The sequence below is a fragment of the Trichogramma pretiosum genome, unplaced genomic scaffold (genome assembly GCF_000599845.2).
Source record: "Trichogramma pretiosum strain Unisexual culture from Peru unplaced genomic scaffold, Tpre_2.0 scaffold55, whole genome shotgun sequence".
Classification (NCBI taxonomy): Eukaryota; Metazoa; Arthropoda; class Insecta; order Hymenoptera; family Trichogrammatidae; genus Trichogramma; species Trichogramma pretiosum.
The window spans coordinates 328,057-349,752 of record NW_019641617.1 but is presented as its reverse complement, the minus strand read 5'-3'; the positions used below and the strand labels follow the sequence as shown (position 1 = coordinate 349,752).

Genomic DNA, 21,696 nt, shown 5'->3' with positions numbered 1-21,696 from the left:
TCGCTTTATACGTTTGCGCGGAAATATCTACGCACGGCGTGACGACACACATACACACTATATACATAGAATACCTATATTTTCAAATAATCCTGATCTATACTTTGCAGTAGAAAAGGCCAAGTTTGCTCTTGCGCATCTCGCCGAGAATCGCACATATAAACGTACTTATAAGTGCAGCCTTACAAGGTTGCACACAGGTATAACGTAGATAGGTATATAACGATGTAGGCCTAACGGCGATTCTTCATTTCAGGAAGATAAATCTCGCGCATGAGATCGCGGCGGGATACCATCTCGAGAGTTGCAGACTTTGCTATGACGCGTCGTTCGATCGCGGTACACATAATATAGGCATATTATGCCTGTCACACGTGCGCGTGGGTGGTGTCTTTATACACCCAAAGTTCTTATCTCATTCGACTGACTTTTAATTTTGCAACGCTGCATCGAGCGAGCGCGATCGGAGTCGGACTTGTTTCCTGCGCTGCTCCAAACTCGCGCGCGCCTCAACGCGCTTATACCTTTTTTTGTTATCGCCTTATTTTCTCTCGCGCGATGAATCAATAGGTAGCGGGGCATTAATCATCGCTGAATACATACGACTTACCTTCTTACCGGACGGCAAATTTTCATACTTTTATACGTTTTTATTATTGACCGATTTTTCACAACTATTTATCGAAACAAAAAAAAACTATAGAAAAGGCCAACGTACGCAGCGCGATTTTATTGCGCACCCAGTGACAAGCCAAAATAGCACCTATCCGATTATTATACAATGCATCAAGTTTGCGAATCGTGTATCGAACTAGTTCTCAAGGTTGAGTGCGAGCAACATCGGCTGTACTGTATATGTTACTTGTATTATTCAAGAGCATCGACGCTCGATTTCATACCTTATATGTCGTACGCATTACATACTGCAACACACAAACATATTGAATATTACTATGATATGTTTGTGTTGGGTGTTAAATGTTGTTTTATAATCGACAAGAGATTGTCGCAAATGTTGATCGAGTTCATTGGGCATCAAATTTTAATAAAAGGGTGCAGCTTGTCAATAACAGATGACCATGAATTTTCAGTTTTAAGTGCACATCTTCGATTTCAAATTTTCGGAGCAGTTGAATATAAAGAGCTTGCACGAGCGCTGGCATTAAATGCAACAAGAGTAATATTGACAGAATTATTCTTTAACAATAACCAGCATTTTCAGGCATTTTGAATCTTATTGGAAATAACCTGCTAATTTTATCTAAGAAACATAATTATGAATTAAGATTTTGTGATTTCAGATAAATATAGTTTGAGGTTATTGATTGAATTTTAAAGAATTAATGTAGATAGATTTTACTTGCATTTAACCATTTCTTGAAGAAAAAAGAAGAGCATATTTTTCGAGTTGCTCTTTTGACAAGCAATAAATTTGTTTTCGGGAAAAATATTCTTTTAATAATAAATAATCAATGTAGAAAAAAGATAAGGTTTAACCCAATAAGACATTGCTCGCTTAGGTCATTCACGCGGATTCAAATATTAATAATAATTTTTTTTTATAACTCAAGAAATTTTGCTATGAATCAAAGCATTGATACATTTTTTAGCGAAGAATGGAAATTTATTTGAATACCTAATACATTTTCAGTATTGATGTACTAACGCGAATATTGTTAAATATTTATCGAAAGTTCAGCTCAATTTCCAGACTCCTTGCAGAAGAGTACCTATCAAATGCGTAAATTGTTCGTTGAAATTGTAAAGACAGCTCGGAGCAGACATTAATTCGGAAAGGAGCTTGTGTCAAAAATGCGCGCGCTTCGTTGCAGTAGCTTTTGCGCAAGCTCTGAGCGATCAGCTGTCGTCTACCCGTTGGCTTGACGCACGCTCTTTCAATTATAAAATGTATCGTGCGTGTTAAAAGGCAATCGAAATTATCCATTCATTTCCGTTTCTATTCTCTCCGAATCATTACGTTTATCTGTTGAAGCAAAATTCAGCAACGTAACATATGCCGTCGAGAGCTGTCCTGGCCAAAAAGTAGGTCTTATTGCTTGCGCGATGTTATATAGGCAACTATTCTATATACGCGTATGTTATTAGTCATTGGCCGCCTCGCTCGGATACAGTCGCCGCGCACTTATATTTGCTGCAGCGCCGAGACTGATCGATAAAAAAGTATATCAGGCGTAGGCTTTTTATATATAAAAATAGTATAAGCTCGCGCGTATAGGTGTAGCGTATACAGTTGGCGCGACGAGTAATCAGATAGCTAATAAACGCGAATAAACCGCGTTATAAAGCCATACAGAGTGCGAGTGCGGAGTACATTGAGGACTGTTCACTGCACCGCGAGCTCCGAGACTTCGAGAGACTATATCTATATACGAGTCGACCACTACCAAACGTCCAACACACACTGTGGCCTCTTGTGTATACACACACACGCACGCATAACGTACATGTATGTAAATATACACGCACATAGCCATATAGCTGCGTGCAGGCTGACGACACATGCTGCTTTGTGCTGCTGCTGTGTATGGCAGTGTTGAATTGCACGCGCGGATAACACAAGTGTCCAAGTCTGCGTCACCACCAGCGACAAAGACGCGCGACAACGACGACTGACATGATGGTAAGCTCTCGAGTTTTTGCCTCAAGACGTTAAATATTTGCAAGAACGGCGTGAATTTCTCGCGCTGCTTCGAATAGATGTGTATACATAATTCGTTTTTATCGTTCTGTCAATGAGTGGCTTCGGTGCTTGGCCGCGGCCGCCGCCTCGTTGTCGTCGTCGTCGTCGTTCTGCTTTAGCTCCTCGGTAATATTATTTTTTTGCTTTATCTATGTGCTCGGTTAATCGTTGAACGCGACGAATGCCATTCAATGAGTAGCCGCGCAGTGATAAAAATAAAAAACTTGACCGATCTATCCGTTATTACTGCTTATGTCATTCTCCTGTGCGAGACTCGGTGAGCGTTTCGCAGCTCTCTGCTATCTGTCGTCTGATAGCTGCTGCTCCTATAAGCAGAGTGACTTTCTTCGGAGTTCCATGGTAATATGCTAATCTGCTCGTCGTAAACGACTGACAGAGAGTCGCGCTTTATAAATGCTGTGGTATGCATTGAGTAACTCAACTCGTTCTTGCATCTCTTTTATGTTGTTTTGCGTGCGGATATCTCGAGAATAACTTACGATCGAATTACAATCTCAGGTTTGTCCATGTATGTGTATGTGGTTTCCGTAATATCTCTTGCCGTTGCAGCTATACTACTGTCCGTGCGTTGAGTATGTACTATTTTTTCGTCTCGAGTACATACGATATGTATTATTGATCAATTGTTGAATATCTTTAAACAATTTCACTGCCAATTTAAAAGTAAGAAATGATCAATATTTTGAGTGATGTCTTTTGTGTGCTTACTTTTTAGTTGAATAACCCAAGTAAAGGGATTAAATTTAGTTTCAAACACAAACAAAATTATTATATAGACATTCTTCTAAAGAATTTACTTATAAGTTTCATATGACAATTGCATTTTGATTATAGACAACTCTTGAGCAAGTGTATTACAGTCATTCAATTTTGTTTAATGATACAAAATTCTGGATCTAATTATATTTGATTTATTGCAGATGAAAAACATCAAACCTTGTGGGCTTATTTGATGGTAATACAATACCAAAACTCTTAAAAATTGTACCAAGTGTGATATAGTGTAGAACAATAGTTATTTATTTAGAAGACTGTGATGAGTGATTCGGAACAGCGTCAACTGCATGTGCCTTATCGAGAGTATAACAGTAACAATAGTACAACACCAGCTACTCTTGTAGAAACAGATGCTCTCGTTGACCTGTCAGTCACCCCAAGCAGTAACATTGCCATACTTGCCAACGGTGATCCAGTAGTTTTAATACCAGACGTTGAATTTGCTCCTAACCCTAGTGTTGATCAAGCATTAACCATTGATTCACCTGGAGCAGACCGGGAGAGTCAACCTCTCCTTGGTCGCTTAGAGCTGGATATTACGTACAATAGGTTTCCTGGTAAATAATTTCAAGTATTTTCAATTGACTTAATGTTTTGTGTATGAATCTTATCATTTTAATATTTTCTTGCAGACGATCCACAATTTTCAGAATTAATATCGCAAGCAGAAGGTGCAATAGATAATGGAATATTTCCAGAAAGAATATACCAAGGCTCTAGTGGAAGTTACTTTGTTAAAAATCCAGCAGGGGTACATATTTTAATTATGTGATATTTAGTTTTACTCTTATCATTGTGCTACTTGTACAATTTTTATCTACTAACCTTGACAACTAAAAATATCATCAGTTAATTAATTTCACATGTTGTGCTCAATTTGACAGCTCAACTAATACTGTATGAATATTTTTGAGTTATTTTTTTGTTACTTTTTTCACACCATACAGTAAAGTGCATCAGAATCTCTTCATAATTAACATAATATATTAAAATTTATTTGCATTGAATGATTAAATTAATTGAACGTAAAGGATAGTAATTGATTTCTTCTTAACAGAAAAATATTGGCGTATTCAAGCCAAAAGACGAAGAGCCATATGGCCGTTTAAATCCAAAATGGACCAAATGGATGCACAAGTTATGTTGCCCTTGTTGTTTTGGCCGGAGTTGCTTGATACCAAATCAAGGATACCTCAGCGAAGCTGGAGCAAGTCTTGTAGACCGAAAACTTGGTCTAGGTGTTGTTCCAAAAACAAGGGTCGTAAGACTCGTCAGTAAAACTTTCAATTACGTCCGCATAGACCGCGAGAAAGCTAGAATGAAACAAGCTATTCTGGAGCAGTTTCCAGCTGTAGCGTCGCGCTTCCACAGGATAGGTCTGCCGCCGAAAGTTGGCTCATTCCAGTGCTTCGTCGATGGTTTTAAAGATGCTGACTTCTGGCTTAGGCGCTGGGAAAGTGATCCACCACCACCGCACCTGGCCACACAATTTCAATTACAATTCGAGCGTCTAGTCGTTTTAGACTATATTATTAGAAATACGGATAGAGGTGCGTGACAATTTCAATCGTCAAAATAATTACGCAAGTGCGAAATATTTATTCGTTTTTTATGTAATTGAAGATTGCGAAACACTCCAGTGCATGAGAAATACCATAGTGCGTGAATAAATTATAAGCTTATATAAGAGAGATGCGTGTTGCAAAATGTTGCAGGTAACGATAATTGGCTGATAAAATACGACGCAGCTTCAGCGAAGAATGGCACTGAGGGCGAAGTGAAAATTGCCGCAATCGATAATGGTTTGGCATTTCCCTTCAAGCACCCAGACTCATGGCGCGCGTATCCTTATCACTGGGCTTGGTTGAGCCAAGCCAAACTGCCTTTTAGCGAGACTACAAGGGAACTTGTTTTACCTCAATTAGCCGATCAAAATTTTGTACAAGATTTGTGCGATGACTTGTATCAATTGTTTAAAGTATGTTGAATAATTTATATTTGGTTTATTTTCACTTCAATACTTATTTTTCTAATTTTTGATCCAACTTGCAGCAAGATAAAGGATTTGATCGACATTTATTTGATAAACAAATGAGTGTGATGCGAGGCCAAATATTAAATCTTCAGCAGGCTTTGAAAGATGCCAAGAGTCCAGTGCAACTCGTCCAAATGCCGGCTGTTATCGTTGAAAAGTAATTAAGACGTTAAACTATCTACTTCTCTCTTCTATCAACAACAACACCAGATTTTTTAAAGAGTTAATATTGATATTTCATCAAAAATATTTGCAATCAACATAATGCTATCTAATATCTAACTCTCTAACATACGCTTCACACACACGCACACTATATAATGCATAAATTTGATTGTATTTTAAATCTCTTTGTTTTTGCAGGGCCAGAGGAAACGAAGCACCGAAGCTATTTTCATTCTCGGACACGTTTACACAGCGCTTCCAAAACAAGAGTCCTTTCTTCTCTTGGTGTTAATTAGTTTTTTCTTCGATCACCACGGACTTGTAGTTTTTTCATTTTATACATTTTTTTTGTCTCAAGTGCTCGCGTTACTGTTTCTATAAATAAATTTTATTCACCGAAATGTATTTTCTTCGTTCAACTCATTACAGAGTTATTTGAATCGCGTTGTTTCTCATAACTTTCTTAAAAAATGTCACGTGAAGATTATTTTAGTTGTTCATTGTAGGCTTATAGTTATTTACACTGAATCAGTCTTCTTTGTACGCATGTCTTGTAAGAATGTAACACATAAAATGAATTGAAATTTTGCAAATCACGAGCGCTGATTTATACTATTTTACTTTACTGTAAAAAATTTGCTATATAGTAACGATTGTATGGACTACTATAAGTCCAAAACTAAGAATATATTTATTGTAATGCAACGAAGAGAGTTTTATAGACTATGTGCCAATTGGTGAAATTACTTAAAACGAAAATAATCCTTGAAAGTTCATTTACATGTGCATTCCATTAAATTGCTGGGGGTTTTTTTCTTTTTTTTATATTATATTGTGACTTACAAGAGTCTCGTGAAGTAACGTGTGTACAAAAAATAGATCAAAACGAAATGAAAATAAAACTTGTAAAGTGTGAAAAACGATGTATAATACATGCAATTGTATGAAAATGGTAACGAAAATAGATTTTGGACTCAACGAGTTATTTATATGTTATTAAATTACGCAATTTATAAATTTGCGTTAACTAAAAACAGTGCGGTCAGTAATTTTTGTAAAAAAAAAATTTAAGATTTAAAACAATGGTCGCATGCACACGACGTATATTATGCTTATTTATTATACTGTGTAAATATCGTTAAATTATTCCTTTATCTGTCTGGTTCTATTCAATTGAACAAAATAATTCGATAAATAGTTAGAACATTTTTTTATTTGTTTAATTTTATGTTCAAATTACACTATGATATAAATACATGTATAATATGAATTTTATTAATTAACAAAATGAAGAGTCTATTATATTTATTGGCTGTATGTTGTTCTGTTCAAAAACCTTTATAACCTATGGTTAGTCATTTTTTCCGCGTACGGTCAACAATAATATAACCGTTCACGTACTCACCTTAGTCGTCGGAAATGCGACACTGAAGTAACATTAAAAAAAAACAACTTTAAAGGGAAAACTCGTCGAGATAAGGGGGCGCGATGGAAGTAGTCGAGCCGCAAGTTCAAAATAGAAAGTGTTGTCAATCGGCGGCGGTCCGGCAACCGTCCTGCGATCAAGAAAATCGACCGGCTAAAAAAGTAAGAGGATAAAAATCATATTTTGTCGCGCGCGGGCGTATACCGGAATCGGAGAGCTGTATCACGTGCGTAAATACGCGTCCTTCGCAGTGCACGCGGAAGTATGTGCAACCGGCGCGAGCGAAGCCCTTCGCTCCGAAGCAGAACATCCGGCCGGCGAAGAATCCGTTCGAGAGCCACACGACGTACCTCGAGTCGTATTTCAAGGCGCAGCGCATCTCGCGGGCCCAACCCTTTCTGCCGGTGCACAATATCACTCTGGTCAACGACAAGTTCACCGACAACACGACGAGCAAGCTTAGTTACAAACCCGTTACGGGGATTTTCAAGCCGAAGCCCGTGAGGCCTCGCCAGAGGTTTGACCATTTCCCTCGAGTCCTCGACTCGTTGGCCACTTTTTTCATGTACTTACCTCGCCTAAAATTATGCGCCAAGACTGTCGACTCAGCAAGGCCCAATGGAAACGACCACTACGCTACGGAGCAGCTACGGACCCAAGTTCGTCGTGCCCACGAAAATGATAATACCGTCGGGGAGTATAAAATCGTGCAAGGGTCAATTCGAGGGTAAAACGACGACGACGCTGTCGTACATAAATCCAGGACCCGTCGAGCCGGTGACGAACTTCAAGCCACGGATACTCTACGACAGGCCCAAAGAGAGCACGGCCAAAGAGACGACTCAGCGCTTGAGCTATCCGCCCTGCAAACCGGCCAAGAAGGAAAAATACCCATGGGCCGAGAAACCCGTTTACAAGTGCGTTCGTCTTCGAGCTTTTTTCCTCTCGCTAAAAGTTCATAGAAAGCTGCAAAAACTACTCGTTGGCTTTGAACTTAGGCCACCGGAAGTCGAGATGCCCGGCGAAACTACCTACGGCAAGAGCTACCTGGAGAACAAGGCCAAACGCGAACAGCCCATCCTGCCGAGAGACACGGGGGTGCTTCCAGTTGGCGTGGACTTTGTCGAGAGCACGGTATACAGGGAGAGCTTTGTGCCGTGCCAGACCGACGTAGTGGCGCCGATCGTGAGGTCCAACAACATTTCGCTCTCGGATAAAAAGATGGAGGGCGACACGACGAATAAGGTACTCGCGACTGCGTGAAAATTTACTCGTTTGCGTGAAATTATTGCGATGTCTCGCTCATGCCCAAACACCGGGTATTTGGCAGCTGAGCTACCGAACGGTCAAGGGGGAGAAGCGTAAGCCAATTCTGCCGAGAAGGAGAAAATTACTGGACGGCGAGGGACCCGTGGAGTCGGCAACTGTCACCAAAATATCCTTCGAGCCGAAATTCTGCAAAAGAACGGAGCCGATAGTGCCGTGCGGCCACATCCGCTCGTCGAGCAAGCCCCTCGAGACGCACACCACCACCGCCATGTCGTTCATGAAGCCGGGCCCCGTCGAGCCCGTGACCAACTTCAGGCCCAGCATTCAGTACTCGAGGCCCAAGGCCAAGGTCGAGGGCGAGACCGTCAATAAGCTGTCCTATCCTCAGTGGGCGATCGCGCCCAAAGAGGACATGCCGTGGGCGCGAAAGGGGGTCTACTGCAAACCCGAGGCCAAAATGGAGAGCGACACGGTGGCCCACGCCAGCTTTCCTCCGCCCGGCCACTTCGTCGAGGAGTGCGAGGACGAGGAGGACACAGAGAACCCGTGCCAACAGCAGCAGCAGCAATCCGCGGACGATTGCCAATGACTTTGAAGCCATTTCAAAATTAACTATCCTGTTCGAAATCGTTTGAGCATGAATAAATTACATATGGTGCTTACCTCTTTTTCTGCTGTCATCAATATCATTATACTTGTCATGCGACCAAAAAAATGCAGATCGTGCACTAAATTTGCGTATCATACTTACTGTTGTGTTTTACATGCTAAAAATGTAGTTAAAACGAGCCTGCTTAATTCCACGAATGGATAATATCTTCCATTTTCTTTCCGTTTATTTAGATGCTTGAAAAAATATAAACAATAAAATGATGAAAAAATTATAATAAAAATGATGGAAAGAAAATATCTCGTAATTAATTGTTTTTAAAGTTTGTTCATGAAATCCGATCTTCAGATCACATTTACGTCCTCGTCACGCTATACATTAATTCGTTATGCTCCGTATGTTTGAATTATTTAATGTCTTTAGGCACTAGTTTTTATACATTTATAATTTATACTTCCAATGAAAAGTCGAAATTGAGTGTAGTGAAAAGAATGCACATGGACTTGGAAAAGTTCACTAGGAACAAAGCAAGTTCTTTTTAGGGCGAATGTTTTTAATAATACAATGAGAAAAAAGACCGATTTTTTTTAGATAAAAATATGTACCAATCTCTAAATAAAAAAAAATGATTATTCTGCCAAGATTCTAATTTTCTAACAAATTTTTAATTATTACATAAAAAATAGAGAATCACTCCTATAGAGAATCTTAATTTGAGTTATCAGGAAAACCCCGTAACAAAGTACTAAAATGTACGTTAAGTTTATGTACATGTAATAAAAAATGGTTATTTTAGCATGAGAGTTGAAAAAACGTAATCATCCCTTTTTTAGTACTTAAAGAATGTACTCCTTAATTTTCACAAGGATCGGTTAAACTATTTGTAAGATACCATTGACACCAAAAGTTTCAAACCCCCGTAAAGTCAAAAGAAAAATGACTTCGCTATTCTTAGCGTAAACATTATTATTTTATTTTCATTATATTATTTAATATCTTATTATTATTCTTCTGTATCATATCGATCGTTAATGTATAACATACAAAAACATTTTATAAAATACAGTCATAAATCAACAATTCAAATATAATTCACAATTAATTTTTAATTTTCTTTTTTTTTTATTATTTATTTTCTTCATATTTCATTTGACAAATATGTGTTGGAATAGATGCTTCAGACTCACGAAATAGCCTGATCGGCGGGTACAAGGAGGATCTGAGGACGCCGAGAGAACAGTTTTCACGTTTCGGTAACGCGCTTTGCTGCTATATGACTGATACTTTGAGAATGAGAAATTCAAAGCAAAAGACTTTGGGAGCGAACATTCAATTGACGAGTCGATACATTGTACACTGTGTGTGTGGTCGACATTTATCTCAAATCATTGTGTATTTATGATTATGTAAGTAGACACGTGTATAAATGCTAGATATATTCAGCTTCTTTCCATACGGTTCGTCTTGCCTATATCGTACGCGTGAGAGTAAACTTTTCCTTGCCGGCTTGGATTTTTTACAACACGAAAAAAAATATTTTCTCTTTGTGAAATAATTACGTTTTGAGTGAAGAAAAAGATTGAAAAAAGTATTTTTTGTCAGTTAAATTGTTTGCTCTATGAACACGCGAATTAATCGCATACACGTACAAGTCTGATTCATGTGGCATCGATGCAGGTGCACGCGTATGAATAATAAAACGAAGTAAACATACACTGTAGATATTATACATTCGCGCTAAGAAAACATCGTTAATCCTGTTACGTGATTATTTTCTACCATTTTAATGTTTATCCTTGAGAAATAAGCCTGAGTTTATTTAAAAAAGAAAATTTACTTACGAGTCCGGAACTTGAGTGAGTTTTTGCACAATGTTAATTGTACGGGGATTTTTCTTCGAGCGTAAAGTGCAAAATAAAATAGGATAAGATAACGTATGACGATAATGCCAAGGTTACTATTACACGTACATTCAATAAACTTTTTCAATTTCCGTCGGCTTATAATTTACTTTCGCACATCTACTGAAAATGAGCTCAGAAATTTCTCGATTTTCTCATCGTTCTTGGCTGCTTTATGTTAAAGATACGTAGTAACTTGTACATCGAAAGATTAACGTTCTCGATATGTGGCACGATCAATTATCGATTAAACAGGAATCATTGAATTTCGATTAGAAAAGATTCGGGTAAGACAAAATATTAAAATTTGGACGCATAATTGGGTTTTACATAATTTTGTAGAGAAAAGAAAAAAAATTAAAATCTAGATGTTTTTATTCGCCGAATTTAAGTGATCAATGGCTTAAAAATTGTTGTGAAACAAAAGAATAATGACAACGAAAAAATTCGCTTATACAAATAAAAAATATGTAAACAATCGTTATTTATGAATAATGCACACCTAAAAAATTTAATGATTGTTCAATAACATACTAGTCAGTTACATACAGATAGTATATAATATTACATTAGTGCACATTAAAGTATTATTTATTTCCCAAAATACTTCAATATTTTCCCCAATTCATGCAACAATTAAATTTAAAGTCCGTTCATCAAATCATGATATGATCATGATTGGGAAGATCTATTGGAGTTTTTGACAAAATAACTAACGTCGTTGTACACTTAGTCTTTCTTTCGCATGTAGTCTTGTAGTTTTCTTCTTTTCTGTTTTCATGTTTTATTAAATATGTGAATTTAGACAATGAGAAATGCAATTTATAATCATTATCTACTGAACAAAAATGCCACTAATACAAAGCATAAAATTACAGCATAATAAAATTATATGTTAATAATTCTTAGATCTTAATGGACAAAATTCTACGTTATACATACAGAAGTTTCAACAAACTAATAAATAAGAACGACGAACTAGTCGACAAGTCATAATAGTAAAAATTCAGTTTTCATCATATGTATCATACACAAGCACACTCGTATCGTCTACTTCAGCCATTCTTAAAACAGTCAAAACTGATCTATTAAACTATAAACTATAATAAATTATTCAAATTTGATTGATAATTAATATCTAATGTATGCAGAATAATGTGGCTTCTAGAATTGTTGATCGTTTATTTAAAAATTTTCCAACTTCATGCATACGTGTGTTTGGGTGTGGGTGTGTTTATGTGTAAATCGGTCTTTTTTTTCTCCCTGCCTTATTGATGTTTGATACTGTCGTAACTTGGCGGTGGCTGCTCCGGTGGTTGCTGGGCGTTTATGAAGTCGGAAAAGTTTCCATAGTTATTGAGCTGATCCAAGCTGTTGAGATTATCCTCCATGCCCGACAGGTCACTGTGGTTCATCAGCTCCACGTAGTCCATGTCAGCGTTACTCCTTACCGATTGGCCGAGACCCGGAGCGTAGCTGAATTGCAAAATCAAAACACAACCCCAATCAACTGGCAATTCTTACTGAATTTAATCACGGATTAGATTGAAAAATTATCGCGTGACCGATATTTCTTTCTAATCTGGATTTTATTATTTTTGGTAAGCAATCATTCCGAATGAAGCCGGTACAACTACATTTGATCGACATTATTACATTACTTTACATGCAAGCAACCACAGAATAATGTAAAAAAAATCAGGTTCAATTTAAAAAATAAATCGGTCGTTTGGGTGAAAATCAATTTATTTACGAATTATTTGAAAAAATAAATTTAAAAAATTCAAAACAACAATCACTAGGTTTACATATATAATATATACAGCAATAAAATCATGTCTATAAAGAACATATCGAGTTAATGAAAAATTATATGAAAAAAGCAGCATCAAGTCATTATCACTAGCCATTGAATGAAGATAATGGAGTATTAAATCGAGCAGTTGATCGAGCAAATAAAAAAAGTAGGATACAGTAACACATGTCATGCTCTCCTTAGTTTTTCTGTGCACGCGATTGTAACGATTCATAGCGCTGATTTCCACGTGAATTGCGGTTATCATCTCCACTCGATTGCCAGTTAAACTTGATTAATATTTGATTCATCGAGTAGTGATTGGAGTTGCGTTTCATTTTTTTCCTTTATTACAGTGAGTTGAGCTTACATTATAACTTCTGTCACTGCCCACAAAAATGAAATTTCATCAAAACGAGAAAAACCATGGGATACATTTTGTGATTCAACATGTGGTTGTACCGGCTTGCTCCAGGCCTTTGCCTTATATGATAAATGTCGTGATCTTCAATGTTTTTGCTTTTGATGCAAGAATCACAGATTAATTGCGATTCAAAACTTACTCATGAACGATGAATGATAGGCTCGATCACACATAGTAGCTATGACTGTGTAGATGTAAATGGTTATTTATGATGATATTAGTTTGTGATAAAAAAAAAGAAGAAAAAATCAAAGTTGAAAGCCATGAAAGAGCCGATTAGTAGAATATATACTGATTTTTTTCTATTACTTAGATAAAAAAATGTATCTTATAATGAATAGTTTTAGCAAGCAAGTAAAGCTGCATGTATGCTTTCAATAAAAACTTTATTGTACTCATATATAAATAATCAAAAATTCATTCTTAATAAATCGTAAGTAATTGTAGATTTGATAAAATTTTTTTTAAAGAGCATCGTGTCAAATAAGTCGTTATAATCATCACAGTTTGACGAACTTTATCGACAATTTTTTTTACAATTTGTTCTTTTGTTTTTTTCTCAATACATTTTATTCAAATTATGTATTGCTTGTAGTTAAATATCAAATATAACATTATCAAATATAATCTTATCATAAGGAAATGTCATGTAAATAGAAAAAAAAGTATACAAAATCGACGATTAAAAAATTCATCGCATAATATTGTCACGCAACTTGTGTTCTTATATTGGAAAAAAGGCGAAAAGATTATAAAAAATTGCGAATACTGATGCAGTATGTGGATGAATGTCTTAGCTTATAAAGTTGCGCAAAGTTTCATTTGTATACAATATTGTAATCGTCAATAATACAAAATTTTTTTACGATATAAGTCAGTGTAAAGAAATCTAGTTTAAAATACTGATTAAGCTACAAATGATGTAAAATTTTTCATTATGAAGCTATCAAAATTAAAATTATCAAATCTTTAGAGATCATGGAATGCGATTCTACATGTTTTGCATTTGACTTTGAAATAGTATTTTTCAAGGCACATGTTTTTGGATTTCAAATTCAATTATTATAAAATTGCGACGTTAACTCGAATAAAAAATAAAAATTATAATAGGAAAATGAGATCATGTCAAAGTTCATTTATAATTAACAATATTTAAATGGTTAAAATAGAAAAATAACGCGATTTCTCAAACTTTGGCGCACCTTCATAAAATCTAGCTTATTAAATCGAAAAGAGGTAGCTTTTGTTCGTAATTGCATATGAATTGCAACAATAACAGATAAGGACGTAAAAAGTTATAATTAGAAAATAGATTGCTACATCCAAGGCACTGACCTCGACGCGACCGAGGGTGTATCTCGTGTTACCGAGGGATCCGGACTATGGGCTTGGAACATAGTAGACGGCGTCGAAGGGTAGCTGCCATGTCCATGACCAGGGCCCATTCCACTCATGGACGAGTGCGAAGGAGTTTGAGCACCAACGGATGACCAACCTGGCACGTGTGTTACCAATAACGGTTTTACATAGCCATTATTCAATGGTTGACTTTCAACTGCAAATAAACGTTTTTGTAAAATTAAAAATTCTTTTCATTTTCCATGAAAAATAACTTAATATTTGTCCAAAAAATTTTTATTTTCAATGCTTACCTTGAAACGGAGTGTAGTATTTTGAAAAAGCTTGATCTTTAGATAAGTCAGGATAAAGATACATTAAATATTGTAAATCTGATATTCTGTCAGCTAAGCTTCTGATAGCAAAATCTTTGCTAGTAAATGGCTGCAGCATAAAAACTTCAGCATTTTCTAAAAAAAAATATTGTGAAAAATGAATTAAAGTATTTTCTGTAAAAACAATATTTATTATTTCATGTTAATTTTACTTACCTCCCACCCAAGCTATTGTAACTCCTCCTAATTCCGAATCAGAAAATCTCATGAGGAAAGTACCAGAAGAACAGTTTGAGAGCATTTCTTCAGCTTGCTTCTTTCGAACAAAACCAAGAATATATCCATCATTCCAAGGACCTCTGAGATGCTCTCGAGTGAGCTTCATGACTGCATAGAACCATTCCCAAAATGTGAAAGTACGTTCAGGAAGGGGTTCCTTGCAAAACTGAGCCCAGCTTAACATTAAATTTGTATAATCTTGGCAAGTTGCACCTCCTCTAAAGGCTTTTTCTGCTAGAAATCGTAGATTGTCGTCAGTTAACGCACGACCAGTGGCCGATCGAAATTTAACGTTTAAAGCTTCAGCTACTTGACACCATGGAACTTTGTCAGGGACACAGAACGGAACACGTCCTGGTTCGGCAAAAGCATTGTCCCATGTGACTGTAGCCCAAGCATGGGGTTCTTGATTTCCATGAACTATTACCACAACTGGTAAACTTAATGTCCACACCTGCAAGAAACCATACATCATTTTTAAAAATTAGTTTTCATTTCAAGTGCATACATTTTCTAAAACTATAAAACCTTTACCTGAAAAACTAGTTCGCCATTTCCTACAGTGAATTGAGATTGGAATAAAAGTGAGAATTTTTCATCCATAACTGACTCTGTTCCTTTTTTTTCAGCTCTTTTAATTTTTTTCAACTGCATATTTCTGAAACTGACAGATAATTGTCTGGTGCCTTGATGATATTCCATGGAACCTGAATTGTTTAAGATCTCACCACTAGCTTCTCCACGATTGCACATTTTATCACTTTTTAAAAGAGCATTTGCTTGAGCCTCACTAATAATGCTGACTTTGACTTGTGGAGGAGTCATGTATACATTAAGCTTACTACCAACCAAAAGTCGCACTGTACTAGTGAAGCGTGTATTAGTCTTCATTACTTGAGGTGGCTGTTTTTCAATGATAAATGTGCTTGTCACAAGCGAGCTTAATAATTGAGTAACTTGAGAATTAAGGGCTGGCAACACATCTTGGGAATTAGGTGGTTCCAGAGTAAGTTTTGTTTTCAAGCGCTCAGCTTCTTTAACTTGTTGACGATTCAACCATATAAGTTCTGCAAGACTTTCACACCATTCTTGAATGGCATCTAAATTACTTGTGAGCATAGCTCCATTTCCTGCAAGTTGCTGATCTCTCTTCCACCTAAATAAAAAATTATTTTCAGTATTAAAATATGCGACTAAATATATAACACCATGACATGAATATAGTTACATACCTAATTAATTCGTCATCTAGTACTCTACATTGTAAAAATGCCAATTTGCCAATTGTGTCTTTAAGTCGGTCTGCTAAATTTATACGCTGTTGAAGTAAACTTTGCACATGATTATTCAATTTAAGCTCTTGAGCTTCTTTTTGTCGACGAATTTTTTTCTCTATTTCCATGGTTTGAGGTGTCTGTGGTTGAGTAGTGATATTTTGCAAATGAGCATTTAATTTTGTACATTCATGATAGGAAATAGCAAAAGATTCTTGATCATTCTCTAGTTTTCGCACTTCTTCACTTGTTTCTTGTGTTTTACGTCTGAGGAGATCTATTTGATGGGCAATTTCTGCCATTGAATCACCTGCTACTAATCCTGCTCGATTACCAGGAATATTCATCAAGTTTCCGCTACCATCAATTGTTTGATTAACTAATGTCATTTCTGTTATCAAACAATGTTTGATCAAATTAAATAATGTGATTGGATGTGCATTGTATCGTTGCTGAAATAGATAAGTAAAATTTGGTTATAAAAGTTGTTTCATCAATAATTTAAGAGACTGTCTATTAGCAGTTCAAAAACCCATATCATTGTTTTGCATGTACAAACTTTTATATATGAATATTCAAATTGTGTTATCTTGGACCACGAATAGACAGACTCAATTTAAAATTCTTAGAGGTACTCACACGAAAAGTCTTTGCAGCTTCCATTAGTTTAATTTTTGTTAAGAAAAGATCTTCAGTATTGAGTTGTTGAACCTTTGTTTCCAGCTCTTGAATAAGAGATTGAATGAGGGTGGTAATGTACTGTTCATTTTGTGGATTTTCTGGATCAACGTTCGTCCTATTTTAAGCAAAAATTTTTGATAAATTTCAAGAATGACTTGATAAGAAGCTAAAAATTTAATTTTTCACAAACCACACTCTTTCTTCGATCCATCCTGCTAAAAAGTGACGTACTTCGATCGGAAAATGTTCGCCATATACCGAGCGGACCTTTTGCAACAGCTCGGGTGGAAGTTGCTGCGTTTTAGCCCAAAGTGACATTTTCCTTTTTTGTTTAGCTACAATTACTCAAGCTAAAAAAAAAAAAGAATTGAATAGTTAAAAAATCTTAAATACAATGAAAATATCAATTATTACAAATGATTAACGCGAAATGTCAGATTAAATTAATTTCCAACGGCGATATCGACACATTTCCAGAGATAATAATTTTGAAAAACGAGTGTGTGCCTGCCTTATCGAGACTAAGAAGTGTAATTTATTTGCATCATTCAATTATCGCGTCGTACATTATTATACGCTTGGCAGTCACACTCGGTCAATACGACGATGGTATAGGTCTTGCACATCGAGGCTCACACATGCACACATCGTCGAGCGTGGAAAAAAATACCGATTTTTTTCTTTCTTTTTTTTTTGCTCAACGCGCTTTGTTATGCAGGGCGCTATTAAAAGAAGCTGGCGCGTTGGTGCCGCTGCGAGATTGGACGCTCCGGTTAAAACGAGCTTTATATATACGAGAGAAAAAAGAAAATAAAAAAATGTCCTCGGCGGCATAGTGTATATAGCGAAGCAAGCGAGGCAGAGAGCACCAATACCAAGCAACACCTACATACATTCGAATTTCTCGGTATAAACAAGTCCCGCGCGCGCAGCGGAGCATCATCACTTTCATTTCGCACCACCGCACATATACGACGAAGAGACAACGGTGACTATTGCTGCGACGGCGGTACAGCGGCAGTGGCAACGATCGTCGCGCGATTCGAGATTTCGTTCGTTAGCTTTTTTTTTTTTTTTTTGATTATTCCGATTTCGACTGGCAGTGCACATAAAAGCACTGCTTTGCGAAGCAAGAGTCGGAGTCGGAGTCGGAGTCGGAGTCGGTGTCGTTGGCGGCGGCGGCGGCGACACAACACACATGTGTCCACAATTGCGCATCATCGCTCGCCGACTGTATACACATACACCTATATTTGTATATTTACAGAGCGAGAGAGCGCGCGAGAGAGAGAAAGATAGCAATGCACAGAAGGAGCTAAAACGAATTTAAAACGACGAGTAGCGTATGAGCGCGAACAGCAAGTGAGGAATGTGTGATGTTCATTTCCGGGAATTAGGCGCGTGTGTAATCGCTGTCGCGGTTTCCCATGTACAACACTGGCAGTAACCCTTTGGATCTCGCCGATTTCTCGCCTCTTTTTGATTATTAGTACACGAGGAAGAAAGAATATCGACAAAAACATCGGCATCGAAAACATGTCACAAAGGCACTCACAAAGGGAACGATTCGACGAGAACACTGGTTCGCGATGTACAGTTGCAAAATTCGTACAGGCATTCGTGGGTATAGCCAAAAAAATACAAACGAGCATTGTTGGCGCGTTTCGAATCTATATATTCACTTACACGTACGCGCGAATACGCGGGCGCGCAACCACATACACGGTACACTGATACACTTGTACACATGCAAACACAAAATCACATATAGAAGCACAGAGAGAGTAAAAGAGTAAGAGGGTAAGAGAGAGAGAGAGAGAGAGAGAGAGTGAGCAAAAGAAAGAGAGAGAAGAAGAAGGTATATAATAATCATCAACTCACAGCGAGTGCAAGCAGCTACGAATGCCAATGGCATTACGAAGAAATGTATGTGTATTATATGAATTATAATACGTGCTGTTGTAACACACGCGCTCGAGCAACTAAACTGCGGCATGTATAGAGCTGCCCGTGTAGGCCTGGCCGCCGCAAGCCTCGGCACTATATGTGATGTGTAGATATGGAATATATGTATATCTGTGTATATAATACGCGCAGAGCTCTCTAAAGTCTCAAGACAGAGGCAAGAGAAGCAGCAGCCAGAAAAAGACGAATCGTAAAAACCAGTGACGAGTTGCGCGCTGTATATAACGTTCCTTATACCTACATATGTATGTGTGTGTGCGAGCGAGAGAGTAAGCATTGGCTCGTGCATGCGTGAATGTAGTATATGTAGCCGAGCAGAAGTAGTAGGAGGTGGTGGAAGGCAAGGCAGCGCGGCGGCCCCCGCGGGGGGGAAAAGAGGAGCGCGGGACGAGAGGGGAGGGGGGCACACACTGCTAGAGAGGACGCATGAGGAATGGTGAGTGAGCTGTGAGTTCCGAGCTCCGAACTGCGAACTGCGATCTGCGAGCGAGAGAAAGAGAGAGACAAGAGACCGGGTAAACGAACATACACGAATACGAGAAAAGGAAAGACGGATCGTACACGGGTCGCGCGCGCATGACGACCAAAGTATATTATTGCGAGAACGTCGCTCTTCGTGAGAGAGAGAAAGAGAGAGCAGCCAGTGCGAAAGAGACAAATACAGCGATCGAGAGAACGAGAGAAAATGAGAGAGAGAGAGAAAAAGACAGACTGCCCTGAGATATTTCTTCTGTTCCGAGTCCGACTCTTTGTGTATGCGTGTATATTGGCTCTGTGTGAACGTGTGAGAGCGAGCAAATACACGCGCTCATCTCTGTGTACACAGTAGCTTTGTAGTTTTTTGTTCTCGCGGGTATACATGTAGGAGATAAAGCGACAGCCGCGAGACGGCCTAATCATTGCTTTATTCGCGCACGATAAGACGTGTCTGATCGACCAAACCCGCTGATATCAATAAATAAAACTAGACTTACCAATTAATGTTTGAGAGTCACTGACACGGAGATCGGCGGAACCACAAAACGATGGCTCCGCAGAAAAGGTCTTCTTCTTTCTCGTCCCCTAAAATGTAGAGACAGATAGAGAAAGAGAGAGAGAGAGCGAGCGAGAAGGAATAAACAAAAAGACAACACCGCACACACGCACAACACTGCAGAAAAAGAACAACGCGGCGTGTCCGGTTGTTTAGCTGTTCGCAAGATGCTGCGAAAACGGCAGTAGCGACGAGTAGCTACGAATCGATGACGAACGCTGAATTGTCACGGCGTGTCGAGGTGCCCCGAGGATGATGACCGGATGACCGTCCGTATATTATTGTTTTGCGCACAAAACTGCAGCGGGGCGGCAAGTGTTGATGCACGACGCGCCACACGGCTGCGAAGCGCCTCAATCCTCGTCGAGTCGAAGCATCGCTACGATGACGATTCGCGACCTTCGGACTATTGACTCGGAGTCGACGGTGGCGGCGGCGGCTTGACGACAGCTACGTCCGCCGGGCTCTGCTGCCTTTCCAATGGACTAGACTGCACATATATATATGAAATGATACGACGTGTGCGTCGATGTTGTCGTTGCCGCCGCCTCGCGACACACTCGTATTATTATGTCGTATATGCTATGTTGACACTCTCAGCAGCAGCACATTGACGCGCGCTGGGCGACGATGGGTAACAAGTGCGCCGCTGCAGCTCGATTCGCTGTGTGTCAGTGCGTATGTGTTGGATGACCCGCAGCCAACAACGTTGAATATCGTAAACGATGTACTCGTCGTCGAAGCTCGCCCTCGAATGGCTGTTAATGCGTCTGCACAATTGGCACTGGTCGTTCGCACTGTTGGATCGATCGATCGGTCGATCCTTGACAAAGAAAACAAATCGACTCGGACGATCGTCGTCGTCCCTCGTATATACTTGTGGCTTTGCTAACTTGCACTGTGCACGGCACTCGAAGAAAAAGAAGGAGCTGAGAGAAGTAGCAGCCAGTTGTCGGCTGGAGAGACACTACACTGCGAGCACTCGAGAATCGAATGAACAAAAAAGCGAGTGAGTAAGTATGAGTAAGAGAGAGAGAGAGAGAGAGAGAGAGAAAAGTAAAGAAATAAGAAGGAAGTTGAAAAGGCTAAAAACGGAGTAAAATACTTGGCTCTGCCGAGGCCGGCTACAGAATATAGAATACAGAGAGCGATAGAGCGGAGTTGGCGCGTTAGATCGGCGTCGAGCGTCGACGCCGTCGTCGTAGCGTTGATTATTGCCTCGGTGGGTTATCTCAGCCGACGCAGTGCAGTTAGCGGTAGCAGCAGTAGCAGCGTTGGCAGATCGTCGTAACGCAGCACAGGAGCAATCGCGGAGCACGGCTCGGGCCTCTCGGCAGCAGGCACTAGAGCTCGCGGTGACGGTGGCGGCCACGGGCGTCCGTGTCCGATACTCCGTCCGCGCCGCACGGCGGGCGGGAAGAGACGCGCGGAGCTCGGCCGATTCCGAGAATTTCGTAGCCCCCGCGCTCGTTTCGCATGTGCTCTTGCGCTCGCACGCACACAGCCCCGCGCGCACCTACACCGCTACGCGAGGCCTCGTCCGTGTGCGTATTCGCAAGGCTCGTTTCGCGCGACGGTGGAGGGTAATCCTCGGCAGCGCTGCGCAGAGGGGGGACAAAAGTTATTACTCACGCACACACACGAAGGCAACTGGCTCTCTGTGTGCG

The 21,696-nt window shown here is 39.0% G+C and overlaps 3 protein-coding genes across 13 annotated transcripts; 2 read left to right on the top strand and 1 right to left on the bottom strand.

The window, feature by feature from the left end:
* The first annotated feature begins 2,067 nt into the window (after positions 1–2,067).
* LOC106651567 (phosphatidylinositol 4-kinase type 2-alpha) lies at positions 2,068–6,930 on the top strand. Of its 8 annotated transcripts, none has more exons than XR_001339352.2 (8): positions 2,068–2,641; positions 3,643–3,677; positions 3,750–4,056; positions 4,132–4,250; positions 4,557–5,049; positions 5,215–5,477; positions 5,552–5,756; positions 5,898–5,990. XR_001339352.2 is itself a non-coding variant. In XM_014370108.2 (8 exons), exons 2-8 carry the CDS (start codon positions 3,675–3,677, stop codon positions 5,989–5,991), a joined length of 1,419 nt encoding a protein of 472 aa, XP_014225594.1. In that variant the 5' UTR covers positions 2,072–2,641; positions 3,643–3,674; the 3' UTR covers positions 5,992–6,930. The 8 variants fall into 8 exon arrangements, 7 of the variants coding, with proteins under 7 accessions (XP_014225594.1, XP_014225598.1, XP_014225601.1 ...); XM_014370108.2 differs by having other exon boundaries at positions 2,072–2,641; positions 5,552–5,691; positions 5,898–6,930; XM_014370110.2 differs by lacking the exon at positions 2,068–2,641 and adding an exon at positions 2,854–3,061 and having other exon boundaries at positions 5,552–5,691; positions 5,898–6,930.
* A 368-nt stretch (positions 6,931–7,298) lies between these two features.
* Positions 7,299–9,972, top strand: LOC106651569 (the record flags this gene model as incomplete). The annotated part of the gene is made up of 3 exons (XM_014370118.2): positions 7,299–7,642; positions 7,722–8,370; positions 8,456–9,972. Coding segments are annotated over 3 exons (1,521 nt in total), but the record flags the coding sequence as incomplete, so codon positions are not given.
* Positions 9,973–11,262: 1,290 nt separating this feature from the next.
* LOC106651566 (signal transducer and activator of transcription 5B) lies at positions 11,263–21,419 on the bottom strand. Of its 4 annotated transcripts, none has more exons than XM_014370104.2 (9): positions 19,971–21,419; positions 17,222–17,381; positions 16,990–17,146; positions 16,309–16,802; positions 15,611–16,232; positions 15,014–15,530; positions 14,777–14,932; positions 14,460–14,679; positions 11,263–12,381 (listed from the first exon to the last, which is right to left on the bottom strand). In XM_014370104.2, exons 2-9 carry the CDS (start codon positions 17,347–17,349, stop codon positions 12,174–12,176), a joined length of 2,502 nt encoding a protein of 833 aa, XP_014225590.1. In that variant the 5' UTR covers positions 17,350–17,381; positions 19,971–21,419; the 3' UTR covers positions 11,263–12,173. The 4 variants fall into 4 exon arrangements, with proteins under 4 accessions (XP_014225590.1, XP_014225589.1, XP_014225591.1 ...); XM_014370103.2 differs by lacking the exon at positions 19,971–21,419 and adding an exon at positions 18,913–19,135; XM_014370105.2 differs by lacking the exon at positions 19,971–21,419 and adding an exon at positions 18,587–18,821.
* Positions 21,420–21,696: the final 277 nt, after the last annotated feature.

Coding starts and splice junctions, on each gene's coding strand:
- LOC106651567 (XM_014370108.2), top strand. Junction 5,478..5,551: donor ACTTGTATCAATTGTTTAAA/GTATGTTGAATA, acceptor TCCAACTTGCAG/CAAGATAAAGGATTTGATCG. Junction 5,692..5,897: donor CCGGCTGTTATCGTTGAAAA/GTAATTAAGACG, acceptor TTGTTTTTGCAG/GGCCAGAGGAAACGAAGCAC.
- LOC106651566 (XM_014370104.2), bottom strand. CDS start 17,349: ATGTCACTTTGGGCTAAAACGCAGCAACTTCCACCCGAGCTGTTGCAA. Junction 14,680..14,776: donor ATACTACACTCCGTTTCAAG/GTAAGCATTGAA, acceptor GTTTATTTGCAG/TTGAAAGTCAACCATTGAAT. Junction 12,382..14,459: donor ACACCCTCGGTCGCGTCGAG/GTCAGTGCCTTG, acceptor TTTGCAATTCAG/CTACGCTCCGGGTCTCGGCC.